Below are 17,960 nucleotides of genomic sequence, written 5' to 3' on the forward strand. Positions count from 1 at the left end.
GCTTGTCCATGCCGCTGTCCTCTCTCGCCTTGACTACTGTAATTCCGCTTCTCAGTGTTATTACGTGTTCCCAACTTGCCCCGTTAGTCTATAATGAATGCGGTGGCGAGGCTCATCTTCCTGTCCGCCTGCACCTCCCACGCCTTCCCCATTTGTCATTCCCTACATTGGCTTCCCGTAAGATATAGGACTCAATTTAAGAGGCTGATACTGGATTACAAATCTATACAATGCTGTTCCGACCTACTTATCCTCACTAATACACAAATATGTCCCATCTAGGCCCCTATGCTCTGCTGGAGACCTACGTCTAACATTTGTTCATACTCCTACCTCTGGTGCTCGCCTTAAAGACTTCTCCAGGGCTGCAACGAAAGCATATCGATTAAACTGTGAAAAGCTTTCCCTCCCCGCACCCTGAATGCTCTCCTGAAACGGTCATCAAAACATTAAGCCTTCAATGAATACTATCCTAGCAACCTACTTTTCTACCCTACCCTTTTGTATCACTATACCCCACTCCCTCTAGCATGTAAGCGCATTGAGCAGGGCCATCAATCCCTCTGTTCTTGTGCATCCAACTTGTCTGGCTATAAATACGTGTCTGTTAGTCCACCCATTGTACAGCGCTACAGTACTTGTTAGCGCTTTATAAATAATAATTTAAAGTGACTTGAATAAAAAATATGGCACAGATTAGAAAAACTGCAGGGGATTATAGGCTTGGATACTTTGAATGAAATAAAGCTTTTATTTCAGCTTCTAAACACCTAAGTCAGACCTGATGATTTATTATAATGTCTCGCCTTTAAAAAGAATAAAAGCCATTTGACATTATTTGCATTAAAATTTCCGCAGCAGTTGGTATGAGATGATGAGCAAAGGTTACAGAATAGTGATTTGAAAATTAAAAGTATACAGTGGAACCTTTTTTTTCTTTTCAGTGATAAGTTTTTTGAAGGCTAATGTAATAAACCAAAAACTTAATATGGACAGACACTGGGAGGTATCAATAAGAAATGCTGTGATTTACCCAGGTTCAGTATTATACTATGTACATCTGGGCAGCATGTTAATTTCATATGACAGGAGCAAAAATTCACAGGAAGCCAAAGTTAATTGGAAAAAGTGGCAACTCAAATGGAGGAGTGTCCAACTTTGGCTCTCCAGCTGTTTGGATTTTATTTTCCAGAATTGTGAACTGGTAGAGAATTCTGGGAAATCATGCCAATAATTACTAGAGATCCAAGGTTGGATGTAACATGTACAAACAAAAATATTGTTTTGCTCTAATTATAATAAACATTGAAAGGGACATCAAAACAAATTGTGTTTCCTTTTCTATCCGAGATCTCTTAGCAACCAACAAAACTGATGTGCAGCCCATCCTTCATTACCATCATTAGTGTATGTGTTAAAAAATGTGAAAAGTTTTCTGCTTAAGCAGAGACATTAAAAGTATCTGCTCCTCATTGATTTCTTAAGGTCCGGTCTTGAGCTCCACTAGTCAAACTGTAAAGAGATTCAGACACTATTTAAATGCAATTGCTGGGTGGAGGAGGTGTGATCTTATTCTCAAGTGTACATAGCACCATGCAAATACTCCAGTCTCTGCTCTCGTTGCTGCTTTCGTGCCTAAAATTGAACAAAATAAAAACAGGAAGGGTTTCACAGATTGTACACTGGTGGTCTGTGGAGATGGCACAACATTCTCATCTAAAGGCTGTCTAATGGTGATTTTAGTTATGAAATGAAGAAGACTCACAGATGTCTTGCTTCTGATCTATACAACAACATGAAATTAAGGATTTATATACAATACAAACCTTGTCCTTTTTATATTCTTCATAATCCGGACTGTCAGTGGGTAACTCATCTCGGCATAATGGGCAGGAATTGGTCTGTGTGAGAAGAGGTATGTAATTGGTATAATATTCTATTTCAGTGGCACCAGTGAACCGGAAATGAGAGAAAGATAAGGTGATCAAGAAAACTATTTCAGTCCTTTAATACCTCTTCAGCAATCCAGTGGCTACTCAGGGTTAACACTCTACCTGACAATATTCAGCTCCAATCACACCAGGCCCCTGGAGCACTCTTTAAAGACCTTCATCATATCTGCAAGGCATTCTGTGCACAGCTGCAGAGTAAGGAAAACCCTGCTGCGCCCGCAGACATTCTGGTAAAAAATTAGTTGACAGGGTCCTGAAGGAGAAGTACCAACTTTCTGCAGTGCGGCTGCGTAAGGGCTCAGTCCCCTTGTACCACTGCCATTCTCCGTGGTGGCAAGTTTGCACAACGGGTTAGGCGGAAGTGTCCAAAGCCAACACTCCCATATCTGCGACCATTCAGCTTCAACAGTGGAACAAGTCTAGATGCCTGGAGCATCTCTACTGGGAAGCGCTGTGTTATTGCCTGTAAGACTGCCTGGAGGCTGGTTGGTGGATTTTGTAAAAGTGGGGAGAAGCAGGCCTATATGGTTTTAGGATGTCTCTGTTCTCCCAAAAAACAAGGAGTCTGACAGCTTACCAAGAAATGTATTTCCATGACGCTGAGTGGTGTCTTAAATGTTTTATCTATGTCTCACTCTACGTTTTATTTTACTATCTGAATATTATGTCAGGTCACCTTGTTATCGTAACATATGTTGTAATGCCAATGAGCTTAAACGCCTACAAAGTTATATTACATAGAGGTGTTTATATTATTAACACTAGATCTCTCTACCAGTGCATATATCGCTGCTATATTTAATACCGTTAAATGTGCACTACTCAATTTACCTTCTCTTTACCACACCTTAATTATATAAAGTAAGGTATAGACATGTTATGTGACATTAAGTATTGTCCAGGAATCGAAATATAAAATGGCTGATTGTATATGACAGGTCCGATATTTGCCTTGACTCTCATATACTTTTATTTGTTATTTGAGCTTTGCATGACCTCAATAAAACATTGATTGACAACACACTATCATGGTTTTTCACTAAAGTGATTTGTCAGGAATCAAAGTTAAGTGACAAATTTAATAAAATAGCCAAATTAACACATAGTTGACTTGATTTTTGTACCCAATTCAACTTTTATGGTGTCAAATTTGAAATTCACTTTGAATTGCTTTCAATTCACACATAACATGATGTGAGTAACCCTGATAGTGACTGTCAGTTCGTGATCTATAAGGATATGAATGATCTCCTAAAATAAAAATAGCATTAACGAGACAAAAAAATAAAATAAAAATCAGGCCGAAAAAAAAGCCAAAGGCTGAATTGCTATCGTAGTTTCTCTGGCAACATTTTGTAAAACAAAAACACCAACAGGGTTATTTACTAAAGTGAGAATTCAAAGTGAATTTCAAATGTAAGGTCAAATTCTCTAAGCTACCCATTTTCAGTTTTGCTACGGTGGCCTTAAAAGGTACACAGTAGTCCTCAAAACAACTTTAGCTTAATGAAACAGTCTTTGTGGATAGATCAGGCCTCTGTTTCACTGCTCAATTGTCTGCCATTTAGGAGTTAAATCACTTAAATGCTTCGGTTTAGCAGCCTTAGCCAAAACTCCTCTGACCGTGACTGACACAGTTTGCATAAAAACAAAAATGGTTTCATTTTTAAGTCCGATGTAACTTACCCAAAACTTTTTTTTTTTTTTTTTATATCTCCTGCTCTGTAAATTAAACTTTAATTACATACAGGAGGCTACTGCAGGGTCTAGCAAGCTATTAGCAGTGCAGGAGATACATTCTAAATTAAACAGAATTTGGGTTGCATAAACAAAGTGATTTCAATCCTAGATGGCATTGAGACTGCAGGGGCATGATCTATAAACCAAAACTGCTTCATTAAGCTAAAGTGGTTTTGGTGACTATATTGTCCCTTTAAAATTTTGAATTCTCACTTGTCATGTCACAGCCTCAGCTAAAATGAAGGGAGAGTGGCATGTCATCTATTCTGTCATATTGAATGCTGTATTCTGACAAGAGTAGCTTAATTTGCTGTAAAAAATAAAATAAAATCTGAATAAAGCCACTAGTAGTAAGCAAATTAATATATCCTTAACGATTTCTTTTAACCAATATTGGTAATCAAAACACTATTGCAATTTTTTATGCAGTATGCAGAGTGTTATGATGTAAAATTTGGTCAAGTGACAGGTCCACAATAGCTGCTCTTCATACGATTCCCTCTCAAGGCGGCAGACAGAACAGTTTCTTCCCAAAGAATCACTTTATGGAAAAGTACAGCAAGTCAGCCAAGGATGCAAGAGTGATTACCTTTCCAAGCCAGGGCAGGATGCAGGCAGAATGAAAGAGATGCTCACAAGGTAATTGGCGGACTGTTTCACCCTCCTCAAATTCTAACAGACAAACAGGACACTTAAGAGCAGCATCTGTAGCAGCAAGGAAGACACAATTTAATCAAGTACTTGGGACTCTACAAGTTCTTCATTTTTTACCATTCAGTATGTGTCCCCCTACCTGCTTGCTCTGGTTTTACAATAACTTTTGGCAAATTTTCCACAACTTTTTTGGAAGCTGGAGGCGGAAGTCGCTGATCCCATTCTGTAAGGTCCAAACCCCCAAGATCGATATCCATTCCACTGAGAAGACTCCTAGAAAAGAGGACAAAACTTTAAATTCAAATCTGACACCATGTCACCTTTATTTATACATCATTTAAACATTATATGGACCTATCAGTTCAAAATCATAAAATCACATTTAGATATCACATCTAGTAAGGTCTATCCATGTCTGATTATCAGTAACATCAAGCAGTTAGGAAATAAAGCATATGACTTCTTGGGTCCATCATAATAATCTGTAGTAAGGTGACATTACATTAGATGCAAACCAAGCACTACCTGACTAATAATTTGCCTTACATTACTTTCAACTTAGCAATGAATGAGCATGTCCTGATAATCTGTAATCACATCATATTACGTATAGACCCTGCACTGACTGAGCCTGTACAAGTAGATAATTTTACATTATGTACAAATCCAGCACTGTTCAAGTCAGTTACCTTAAAAACAAACAAACACAATTATAAAAGAACCACAAACCAGTAAAACTCAATGGTTACATGACTACCTTGCCAACTCTAGAAGGGCATTCTGACGATACTGCTCCTCAGGAACAGTAGGTTCACAGTTATGTTCTTCAAAGTAAGACGCCATGGATAGATGGTGTGCCTAGCAATAATAAAAATATTAATATTATTTGCATGGCATTTTGATGCTTGCCCCACTTCCACTCAAAAAAGTGAAGTAACACAAACAGACGAGTATATTTCTTAAGTCCTATGAGAAATTATTGTAACTTCTGACAGTGTAAGAACCTTTGGCTCCATTTTTGGGGGGGCAATTTAAGAACTTTGAATTCCTTTCATATATTGCTTGGACACTAAGTTGCAATGATGAAGACTAACACTTTGACAAAGCCCACTGGACGGGCAAATGAGCAATGTCATAATTGTGTGCCTAAATCATCTTGTCAGTATGCCTACATGGAACCTAGATGTGAAGGCAGTAAAATGAAACTATGCATTAAGTCTTAGAGAGAGACACTCAGAGATTTTAACTTTGGATTCTGGGCACATCTGTGGGTTTAAAATCAAAAGGGCCTAACCAACATTTAATGTATTCCTGGTACAATATTTTTTTTTTAAAGATATATTTTGCTGTTTATTTTTTGTTTCCACTAAATGATATTGTGAATGCTAACCTGGCAATACAAAATAAGTGTTTTTAAGCCAAGTGAACCTTACTATTTTATGAACACTGTAAGTTTTATATTCACAAAAGTGAGAACTGCTTGGAATTCTAAGTGAATTTCAATGTTTAGAACAAAATAGTTGGATTAGATACATTCTCCAAGCCAGGTTTGTTTTCAGTTTGGCCTTAAATTTTAAATTTACTCTGAATTCACAGCAATTTCTTATTTTAACCCCTTAACCCCTTAAGGACCAAACTTCTGGAATAAAAGGGAATCATGACATGTCATACATGTCATGTGTCCTTAAGGGGTTAAGGACCAAATTTCTGGAATAAAAGGGAATTATGACATGTCACACATGTCATGTGTCCTTAAGGGGTTAAAGGGTTATTCACTAAAGAGAGTATTGAGTTTAGTGAAGTGACATGGTCTGGGTCATTCATTAAATTGAAAATTCAAATTTACGGTCAAAATATACAAACTGAAAACATAACTTAAAACAGAGATAAGGCAAAAAGGTACCCAACCACTAAAAAAACGCTGGAAACAGCAAACCTACTAAACAGTGTGCCCTCTATAAACACCAATACAATAATATAAAACAAAAAGGAAGTAGGGATGCAAAGTGTAAAATGAACACTTCTAAGGTGCAGATATAAAAATATATATACAACCTTATAATGATGAAGTAAGCTATATCTGTATAAAATAAATAAATCGCATATAGTGCATTACAGAACCAAAATATTGTGACACGCAAGATGATTGTATGGAACTCACAAGATTTCAATGTAAAACAGGCCCATCATCCTTAGTCAGGCAGGATTTTCAGCATGTATGGAATAGCAGACTTTTTAAAAGGATCCAAGTAAAACAGCATAAAATCCACACTAAGGTGGTATCAACAGCATCAAAGTAAGTCCCCAAGTGGTGTAATCCGACGCGTTTCGTCTAGGTGACTTCCTCAGGGATTGTGGTTGTTCCGTTCCAGGGGTCGCCATTTAAAACTGCCGCCGGAATTGCCGAAATGTGATGCACCTGTGTGTTTCCGTCTTCATGTGCGTTTCAGCTTGGAACGCACTGAGTGTATCCGGCGTCACTTCCGGTTCCGGTTTAGCGATCAAGAAAAAGCTTATGCGTTTCATACTGGAACGCATAAGCGAGAAAAAGAACCCCTCGGACAACAGACTACTACATAGTAAATTTAAAGTGACCCAAAATGAAAGGGTACATACTTCAACACATAAATATAACTATAAATAAATGTAAATGAAATTAAAAATAAAAATAAAAATCTAAAAATCTAGATCTAATGGAAATCTAAATGTATATATATATATCCAGTAATATTGGGACACTTTTTCCATCTGTATATCATGAATACATTTTATTATAAAGCAAGACAATATAAAAAAAAATATAAAAAAAGACAGTATAAAAAATTAATAATTAATAACACTCCAATGAGATTATTGTTACTCCCAAAAAGACTTCTGTGGACTTAAGAGACAAGAATTAGAAATCACAAGGAGCATAAACATATGGTATATTGACAATAATATACAACTTATACATAAAAATATACAAGTAATATATAAAGAAAAAAAAGCTGAAACGCACATGAAGACGGAAACACACAGGTGCATCACATTTCGGCAATTCCGGCGGCAGTTTTAAATGGCGACCCCTGGAACGGAACAACCACAATCCCTGAGGAAGTCACCTAGACGAAACGCGTCGGATTACACCACTTGGGGACTTACTTTGATGCTGTTGATACCACCTTAGTGTGGATTTTATGCTGTTTTACTTGGATCCTTTTAAAAAGTCTGCTATTCCATACATGCTGAAAATCCTGCCTGACTAAGGATGATGGGCCTGTTTTACATTGAAATCTTGTGAGTTCCATACAATCATCTTGCGTGTCACAATATTTTGGTTCTGTAATGCACTATATGCGATTTATTTATTTTATACAGATATCGCTTACTTCATCATTATAAGGTTGTATATATATTTTTATATCTGCACCTTAGAAGTGTTCATTTTACACTTTGCATCCCTACTTCCTTTTTGTTTTATATGAAAACATAACTTGTACATTTTTTTTTAAATTACATCTGTTTAGTTGATATACCCCAAAGAAAACAAACACATGCAATTGATATATAATACAAATTAGCAGCTCAAATAAGCCTCTGTGGTGTGTTTTCATTCACACATCTCATGGAGTTCTTGTACAACTCATTGAGAATTGTTAGCAGTGTAGTGAAGAAGCCAAATACAGGCATGCTACCTATCTTTCTTGGCTCCAAATTTCTCTCTGGATCACCAGCCTCTTGCCCCACATAGGAACTATTATTGAACAATTACAGGAACATTGTTCCAACTGGCCTTGTGTATGTATAACATGTAAAAGTGTATCACACAGCAGTGTATGATGAGTGTATCTGATGGGGTCTGCTAATGTGTGTAAACATGCTGAAATCTTATTAGTATAGCTGTAATTAACCAGAATGTTATGTAGATATATAATATAACATATAGAATTATACAGAGACCTACCTGAGCACCTTGTAAGTGAATAGTAGGCAGTGAAATCCAGGAAGTCAGTCCAGCTCTGTAACTCTGAAACAGCAGTGTCATCACATGACTCACTCTGGAACAAGTCAGCCAATGAAAACAGCAGAAGTCCATGCTGGTAACCAATCAATAACGAGTTCTTGATCATTCAACAAGGAAGTAAAACTCAGATAGTTATTGGTGGCGTGTAGACATGTGCCGGTCGTAATAACCAATCACAGATGTTCTACCATAAAGTCCAGGAAAGGTTCCATAAAGCGAACGTTCTGCAGTATTCTATGCAGTGCTCTCTGTAGTGCAGTCTGTACCTGACCTTGGAATTCAGTTACTTATCCAGAAAATGACTATTCTCTATCTGGAGGTCGTTTTGTTAAACAAGTAACCTGGTTTGACATGCTTTAAACAGTGCTAATCCAATATGTTTTTTTCTAACCAAGAAAATAATTGTGTAGTTTTTTGTTTTTTTTAATACCAAATTGCCTTGCGGGGCCATTCTGAGTTTAGTGAATAACCCTGTATGTTTGCATGTGTCCCTCTATCCTGGCATGAGTGTCTGTATACAGTATATTACTCTTTACATGAGTGTGTATTCATTTGAGTATTTCAAGCTCTAAATGAGTATCATTTGCAAGTATTTGTTCCTATCTGTTCATGACTATTGGGCTATTCGCTAAACACAGGATTTTGATGGACAAAATCCAATGAAAATGTCTAAATTCTGACCCTTCATATTTTCTTAAGCTTTTGCTGACCAGTCACTAGAAAAGGGGCTTGTGAAGTAAAAGTGAGGAACACAGACAGCGGGTGGGTGTAATATAAAAGGGGGCCTTATAGCCCCCAGGGTCCCACCTCTTGATGGCATATTTGGGTTACAACAAAAAGGTAAAGTAAGGCACTGAGTTAGAAAAATAAAGATCTTAAAAAATCAACAATAAAATGGTATACGAATATACATCAAAAAGCTGTGTCACATTTAAATCGAGCGACTTGAGAATCTATAAAAAAATGAATACGAATATGTGAGCGCTCCAAAAAATAGTAATTGTCACTTTTTTTCCTCTAACTGAACTCCAGCGGCAGTAAGATAAACAATCTATCTATATATAAGGATACAATATTAAACCACTCTTAAGATTGGAGCAGTGTATAATTATAGGTGTCCCCAGCTATTTAAGAGGCATACAGCGAATGTTTAACACTAGTCATGTCCCGAACTGTTCGCTGGCGAACGCGGCGGGCAAACATATGCGATGGTCGGTCCGCCCCCTATTTGTCATGGAGGTGAGAGGGTCTGGGAGGGAGGGTCTGCTGCTGATTGGCTGGAATGTGTCTGCTGACTGTGAGGTACAGGGTCAAAGTTTACTCAATGATGACGAATAAGGGGCGGACCGACCATCGCATATGTTCGCCCGCCGCGTTAGCCACGAACAAGCTATGTTCGCCGGCGAACAGTTCGGGACATCACTATTTAACACCTTTAGATCTAAGTAAGCTATCAATATTAAAGGAACACTATAGTCACCTAAATTACTTTAGCTAAATAAAGCAGTTTTAGTGTATAGATCATTCCCCTGCAATTTCACTGCTCAATTCACTGTCATTTAGGAGTTAAATCACTTTGTTTCTGTTTATGCAGCCCTAGCCACACCTCCCCTGGCTGTGATTGACAGAGCCTGCATGGAAAGAAAAAACTAGTTTCACTTTCAAACAGATGTAATTTACCTTAAATAATTGTATCTCAATCTCTAAATTAAACTTTAATCACATACAGGAGGCTCTTGCAGGGTCTAGCAAGCTATTAACATAGCAGGGGATAAGAAAATCTTAATTAAACAGAACTTACAATAAAGAGAGCCTAAATAGGGCTCTTTTTACAGGAAGTGTTTATGGAAGGCTGTGCAAGTCACATGCAGGGAGGTGTGACTAGGGTTCATAAACAAAGGGATCTAACTCCTAAATGGCAGAGGATTGAGCAGTGTGGCTGCAGGGGCATGTTCTATACACCAAAACTGCTTCATTAAGCTAAAGTTGTTCAGGTGACTATAGTGTCCCTTTAAGTGGTGTGGGTGCAGTTCCACTGTTCCCTTAATCTTGCAATGTAAAATATTTTCTGAGAAACTGCAACAATTACATTACAGGGTTAAATCCACCTCTAGTGGCTGTCTTCCTAGAGGCGCTTCACAGAGGTTAACTCTATGAAACACTGGGTGTCCTCGTGGTTTGCACGAGGGTGTCCAGGTTCTTTAAAATCCCCAGAGGAAAGCATTGATTCAGTGCTTTTCTATGGGGAAGTCCTAATTTACAACCGGTGCTCACTGTGCATGCACATTAGTTCTCCCTATAGCCATGACATTGTGAGAGGAGGAGACCGAGTCAGTGCCAAGGCAGCTCAGCACTGGAATCATGTACCGTAAGTGAAAGAAAGGGTACTTAAGATATAGAGGTCACAGAGGGGCACTCTAGTGTTAGGAATACAGTTTTGTATTTTGAACTATAGTGTTCCTTTATTCCAGCGGTTCCCAACCCTGGCACCTCTGGGGGTCAGTGGTGTATTTTGCATTTGTGCTCCCCTAGGCATAACAAAATTCGGGCACCCCCCTCCCCAATCTAAATTTGCCCCACCCCTTCATGTCAAGGCCGTACCTCTTGCTTTAGGATTAACAAGCACTTTGACTGACATACATTCACTGACAGACACACACATTCAATGACAGACAAACACACATTCACTCAGACAAACTGACACACATTTACTAACACACTCACAAAGTATATGTTATTTAATTTTAAAATAAATACACCCAGTCTCCATACGTTTGGGAGAGCTGGAATGGATTCTTCCTTGGGGCCAGCGTGGCTGATGTCCCTGGAGTCCAATGGGGCAGTTGCGGGCTGGGCTGGTTCACACATACAAGATGTACAGACACACATATACAAACACTGCCACACATGGAGATACACAGACGTAAACACTGAAACACATACAGTTACACAGACACATTGATGCACACACTGACACACATGCAGATGTACAGACACACAGATACACATACTGACACATACAGATACACAAATTGACACACATACAGATGTACAGACACTCCGATACAAACACTGCCACACCTGCAGATGTACAGACACACAGATCCACATACAAATACACACACTGACACACGTATAGATGTTCAGACACAGGTTAGGAATCCCCTGGTGCAAATAAATCATTTGGAAGTTCTTCTAACAGTATTGAATGTTTTGGAAAGCTTATTAAATCAAGGCTTTAGTGCTTAAAGGGATATTATAGATATCAATACAGCCTTAGCTTAATGAAGCAGATTTGGTGTAAAGATAATGCCCCATGCAGTCTCACTGCTTAATGTTTTGCCATTTATGAGTTAAATAACTTTTCTTTCTGTTTGTGCAGTCCTAGCCACACCACCCCTGGTTGTGACTCACACAGCATGCATGAAAAAGGGGTTTAATTTTCAGTAGATGTTAACTTACTTTATAATTTTTTATCCCTGTAAATTGTACATTAATCACACACAGGAGACTCCTGTTGGGTCTAGAAGGCTATTAACAGAGCAGGAGATAATAAATTCTAGATTAAACAGACTGTGCAGTAAATTCACATAAAATATCTAGGTTCCTTTAGGAAGTGTTTAGGAAAGCTGTTTAAGTCCCGGTTTTCGGTAATATGTCCTGGCGTCCCAAGAAGCCCTCCACACACACTGACAGCCCCACACACTCCAAACCCAATCACACAATACACCCCCCCCCCACACACAACTCCTCCTCACACACACAGCTCCCTCCACACACACTGACCCCCCCACACACACTGAATCGCTACATACACTACACCCTTAACACCAGTGGCAGATCCAGGTGGGGGGGGGGCAACGGGGCAATTCACCCCCTCCCGAGATTCTCCCCTGCCGGCTAATGCAGGGCTGGCATTGTCCAAGTGCCAGCCCTGCAATGTGCCTGCGGACCGGGGAGGGAGATCAGAGTTCTCCCTCCCCGGTCCGCAGGCACTCTGCTGACAGCCGGCAGGAGTGAGAGAGGACCCAGGAGCTCTTACCTGCAGCTCCTCCGGGTCCTCCTCTCGCGAGCATGGAGCGTTGCCGTGGTAACCACGGCAACGCTCAAATCTCGTGAGAGTGAACTCTAGCACTGGAGCGCGGGCTAGAGTTCACTCTCACCACCACTGGGACCACCAGGGAATCCCCACCGGACCACCAGGGACTAAGAAATGTCCCCCCTCCTCCCTCAGTAAAGGTAAGAAGGGAGGGGGGACATAAATATATTAATTTTAATATTTTTTTTTAAGTATTAAAAAGCCTCCTTCCCCCCAATACACACACTACACAGAGTGCCCCATACACACACACTGCCCATACACACACTACACACACTGCCCCATACACACACACTACACACACTGCCCCATACACACACACTGCCCCATACACACACTACACACACTGCCCCATACACACACACTGCCGCATACACACTACACACACTGCCCCATACACACACTATACACACTACCCCATACACACACACTGCCCCATACACACACACTGCCCCATACACACTACACACACTGCCCCATACACACACAGTGCCCCATACACACACATTGCCCCATACACACACTGCCCCATATACACATTACACACACTGCCCCATACACACACAGTGCCCCATACACACACACTGCCCCATACACACACTACACACAGTGCCCCATACACACACTACACACAGTGCCCCATACACACACAGTGCCCCATACACACACACTGCCCCATACACACACTACACACAGTGCCCCATACACACACTGCCCCATACACACACACTGCCCCATACACACACTACACACATTGCCCCATACACAAACACTGCCCCATACACACACTACACACACTGCCCCCCATACACACACTGCCACATACACACACTACACACACTGCTCCCATACACACACTACACACACTGCCCCATACACACACTGCCCCACAAACACTGCCCACATACACATACTACACACACTGCCCCACAAACATTGCCCCCATACACACACTGCCCCACAAACACTGCCCCATACACACACTACACACACTGCCCCATACACACACTGCACACCCATACACACACTACACACACTGCCCCACAAACACTGCCCCCATACACACACTACACACACTGCCCCACAAACACTGCCCCCCATACACACACTGCTCCACACAAACACTGCCCCCTAACACACACACGGCAACCCTGACATACACTGCCGCCCTCACGCACTCGCACACACACACACTGCACCTTTCACACACACTTCACTCCTAACACATACCACTGCTCCTATGCCCTATATCCCAGCAGACCCCAGGTAAGTTGTCAAACTGTTCTTAAACGGTGTGACTACTTACTCTGGGATGGGATCTTGGCACTACTGGCGCCATAACTACTACACTGAGCTGTAGCGGTTATTGTGCCTGGATTATTTCTTTAAATAATCTACAAGTGCCCCTCCCGAGATCAGGCTCTGGATCCGCCACTGTGCTGCGGTAACCACGGCAACCCTCCAAATCTCGCGAGAGTGAACTCTAGTTCACCTCACCACCACCGGACCACCAGGGAACGAAATATGTCCCCCCTCCTCATCAATAAAGGTAAGAAGGGAGGGGGGACATAAATATATTAAGTTTCATTAAATTAAAAAATTTAATTAAATTTAAAAAAAGCCTCCCTACCCTCCTTACCCCTCCATACCCCCTATACATTGCACCCCATAACACTCACACTGCACCCCTACACACATACACACTGCAACCCTACACACACCGAATTCCTACACACACAGTACCTTCCACACACTGAACCACTACCCCCAACACACAGCACACACTCCACACACACACACAGCACCCCCTCAACACATACACAGCACCCGACACAATGAACCTCTACACATACTGCACCCCACACACACTGCACCCCTCCACATACAAACACACACACTGCACCCCTCCACACACTGAACCCCTCCCCCACACACACAGAACCCAGACACACTGAACCCCCTCACACACAGCATCCCCTACACACACTGCACCCCTGCACACACACTGCACCCCTCCACACACACACTGAACCCCTCCATACACACTGCACCTCGCCCACACAGCACCCCCTCCACAAGCACAGACTGCACCCCCACTGAACCACTACCCCAACACACAGCACACACTCCACACACACACACAGCACCCCCTCAACACATACACAGCACCTCACACAATGAACCTCTACACATACTGCACCCCACACACACTGCACCCCTCCACATACAAACACACACATTGAACCCCTCCATACGAACTGAACCCTTACACACACTGAACACCCCACACACACAGCACCCCACACACACTGAACCACTACACATTGCGCCCCTCCACACACACAGTACCTTGCACACACTGAACCCCTACCCACCCAACACACAGCCCCCTCTCCACATACACACAGCACTCGCACACACTGAACCCCCTCACACTCTGAAACCTTACACACACTGTAACCCCCACACACTGAACCCCTCCACACACACTGCACCTCTGCCACACAGCACCCCTTCCACAAGCACAGACTGCACCCCCGCAAACATGCTGAACCCCTCCATACGAACTGAACTCTTACACACACTGAACACCCCACACACACAGCACCCCACAGACACTGAACCACTACACATTGCGCCCCTCCACACACACAGTACCTTGCACACACTGAACCCCTACCCACCCAACACACAGCCCCCTCTCCACATACACACAGCACTCGCACACACTGAACCCCCTCACACTCTGAAACCTTACACACACTGTAACCCCCACACACTGAACCCCTCCACACACACTGCACCTCTGCCACACAGCACCCCTTCCACAAGCACAGACTGCACCCCCGCAAACATGCTGAACCCCTCCATACGAACTGAACACCCCACACACACAGCACCCCACAGACACTGAACCACTACACATTGCACCCCTCCACACACACACTTCATCCCTACACACAAACACACAGTACCTTGCACACACTGAACCCCTACCCACCCAACACACAGCAACCCCTCCACATACACAAAGCACTTCCACACACTGAACCCCTACACACTCTGAAACCTTCCACACACTGAGCCCCCCCCACACACACAGCACCCCCCACACACTGAACCACTACACACACCGCACCCCTGCACATACTCATTGCACCCCACACTGCAGTCTGTGTGTTCAGCAATCTATGAGTGAGTGTGTGTGTGTATTCAGCAGTCTGCGTGTGTGTATTCAGCAGTCTCTGTGTATTCAGCAGTTTGCCCTGGTCTAGGGAGTGTGTGTCCTCTGATCATGCTCCTATAAAGGACATTCATTTAAGACATTCAATTAAGTACCAGTAAGGGGGTGAGCTGTAACCGCCTGGAATAGGTTAAAGACTTCTATTGTGTATGTGTTTCTCTCATTTTTAAGCGATTTTTGTGTCGCTAAAGGGTGTTTGTTTTTGTTTTTTTCAAAATCTGGTCACCCTGTTTTTGGTGAACAACTGGTTTATGGGATGAATCGTCCCCACACACAAGAATAAAATAATCCTGATTGGAGCATCTAATCCTGGTAAGGGAGGGGGCTAGCTGCAAGGTAACAGCAATTGACAGTATTTTTTTATTAACTAAATTTGCTAACATATTTTGGAATAAACAGGTGCCATATGCTGATGATACTGATATGCTTTTGCTGATGATACTAAGATATGTAACAGAGTTGATGTTCCAGGAGGGATAAGCCAAATGGCTAATGATTTAGGTAAACTAGAAAAATGGTCAGAGTTGTGGCAACTGACATTTAATGTGGATAAGTGCAAGATAATGCAGAATGCAGAGTACAGAATATTTGATAGAGTCCTAACCTCAACATCTGAGGAAAGGGATTTAGGGGTGATTATTTCTGATGACTTAACGGTAGGCAGACAATGTAACAGAGCAGCAGGAAATGCTAGCAGAATGCTTGGTTGTATAGGGAGAGGTATTAGCAGTAGAAAGAGGGAAGTGCTCATGCCATTGTACAGAACACTGGTGAGACCTCACTTGGAGTATTGTACGCAGTACTAGAGACCGTATCTTCAGAAGGATATTGATACCTTAGAGCAGTGGTAGTCAACCTTTTTCTACCTACCGCCCACTAATGCATCTTTTTGGTTGAAAAAATTTCCTTACCGCCAACCAGTTTTCGCGCAAATGCGGAATATTTTTAAGAAAGGAGGGTGTTTTAAAAAAAAAATAAATGTACGTACATTTATCTTTTTATTTCTACTTAATGCAGGTTTATAAGGTTTTTAACTTTATAAAGTTTAATGAGAAAACAATAAAGTACATTGAAATTACCTTTACTAGTGATTAATGAGATCCTTGAGGTTGATGCTGCGAGACTAAATATTTGATATCTGGTTCGATTTTCGTAAGGAACAAACGAAGGTCTCTTTCAGTGATATTCAGACGACTTGATTTCTCATTTGTGCGTCAGCTCATCTCCTCTCCCTCCTCAATTCCCCTCCCCACCTTTTTTTCCCTTTTTTTCTATTTTTTTAACCTTCCTTATAGCAATGCCCAGTAGGAAGGCTAAGCTAGGTAGCCCACTTACTATAGTCCACTATAACAGACAGGCACACATACAGACACACATACAAGACACACACACAAAGACACACATACGACACACACACACACATACAAGACACACACACACAAGACACACGTACAGACACATACAGACACACATACACACAAGACACACATACATACACACACAAAGACGCAGACAGGCACACAGACAGGCATACATACAAGACACATACATACAAACAGACACACACAGACATGCAGACACACATATAAGACATACATAGACACACACACATGCAGACACACAAGACACATACAATGACACATACATACAAAGACAAGACACACATATATACAGACAGACACATACACACACACAAGACATACATACAAAGACACATACAGACAGACACACACACAAGACATACAAAGACACACACATACACAAGACATACCTACAAAGACACTCACACACAAACAAACACACACATTATATTTAAGTCACCCTCCTGTTTCCTACCTTTAAGGTGCAGGAGGGTGACTTTTCCTGGGGTCCAGTGGTGGCTCAGGTGGATGGGAGTCAGAGTTCCCACTGCTTCCTCCCGCGCGGCTCTCAGTTTTAGCTGGGAGGAGTGACCGGGGAATCACTTCCTCCCAGCTCTGTGATGTCATCACAGGGGTCCCGGTCGTGCTGTTAAAGCGCCCAGCGCTGACCGGGCCCCCTTACAATCCGCATCCATCGGGTGGCCCTGACAGCATGGGCCACCCGATGGACACTTTGGAAGGTGGCCCCGGCGGTTTACTGCGCGGGCCTGAGCCGCAAATGGGCACAGCGGTACCCAGTCGCACGGGTACTGCTGGCTCGCACCCGCCCGCCCACACCATCAACCTGGAAATCCCTAACGCCCACCTGGAATCCTGAAACGCCCACTAGTGGGCGGTAGGGACC

At 42.0% G+C, this 17,960-nt stretch overlaps 1 protein-coding gene across 1 annotated transcript; it reads right to left on the reverse strand.

The window, feature by feature from the left end:
- Positions 1–822: 822 nt before the first annotated feature.
- On the reverse strand, positions 823–8,443 carry RNF181 (ring finger protein 181). The gene is made up of 6 exons (XM_063445555.1): positions 8,293–8,443; positions 5,104–5,204; positions 4,486–4,619; positions 4,282–4,397; positions 1,827–1,901; positions 823–1,635 (listed from the first exon to the last, which is right to left on the reverse strand). Exons 1-6 carry the CDS (start codon positions 8,422–8,424, stop codon positions 1,576–1,578), a joined length of 618 nt encoding a protein of 205 aa, XP_063301625.1. The 5' UTR covers positions 8,425–8,443; the 3' UTR covers positions 823–1,575.
- Positions 8,444–17,960: the final 9,517 nt, after the last annotated feature.

The sequence above is a fragment of the Pelobates fuscus genome, chromosome 3 (assembly GCF_036172605.1).
Source record: "Pelobates fuscus isolate aPelFus1 chromosome 3, aPelFus1.pri, whole genome shotgun sequence".
NCBI classification, from domain to species: Eukaryota; Metazoa; Chordata; class Amphibia; order Anura; family Pelobatidae; genus Pelobates; species Pelobates fuscus.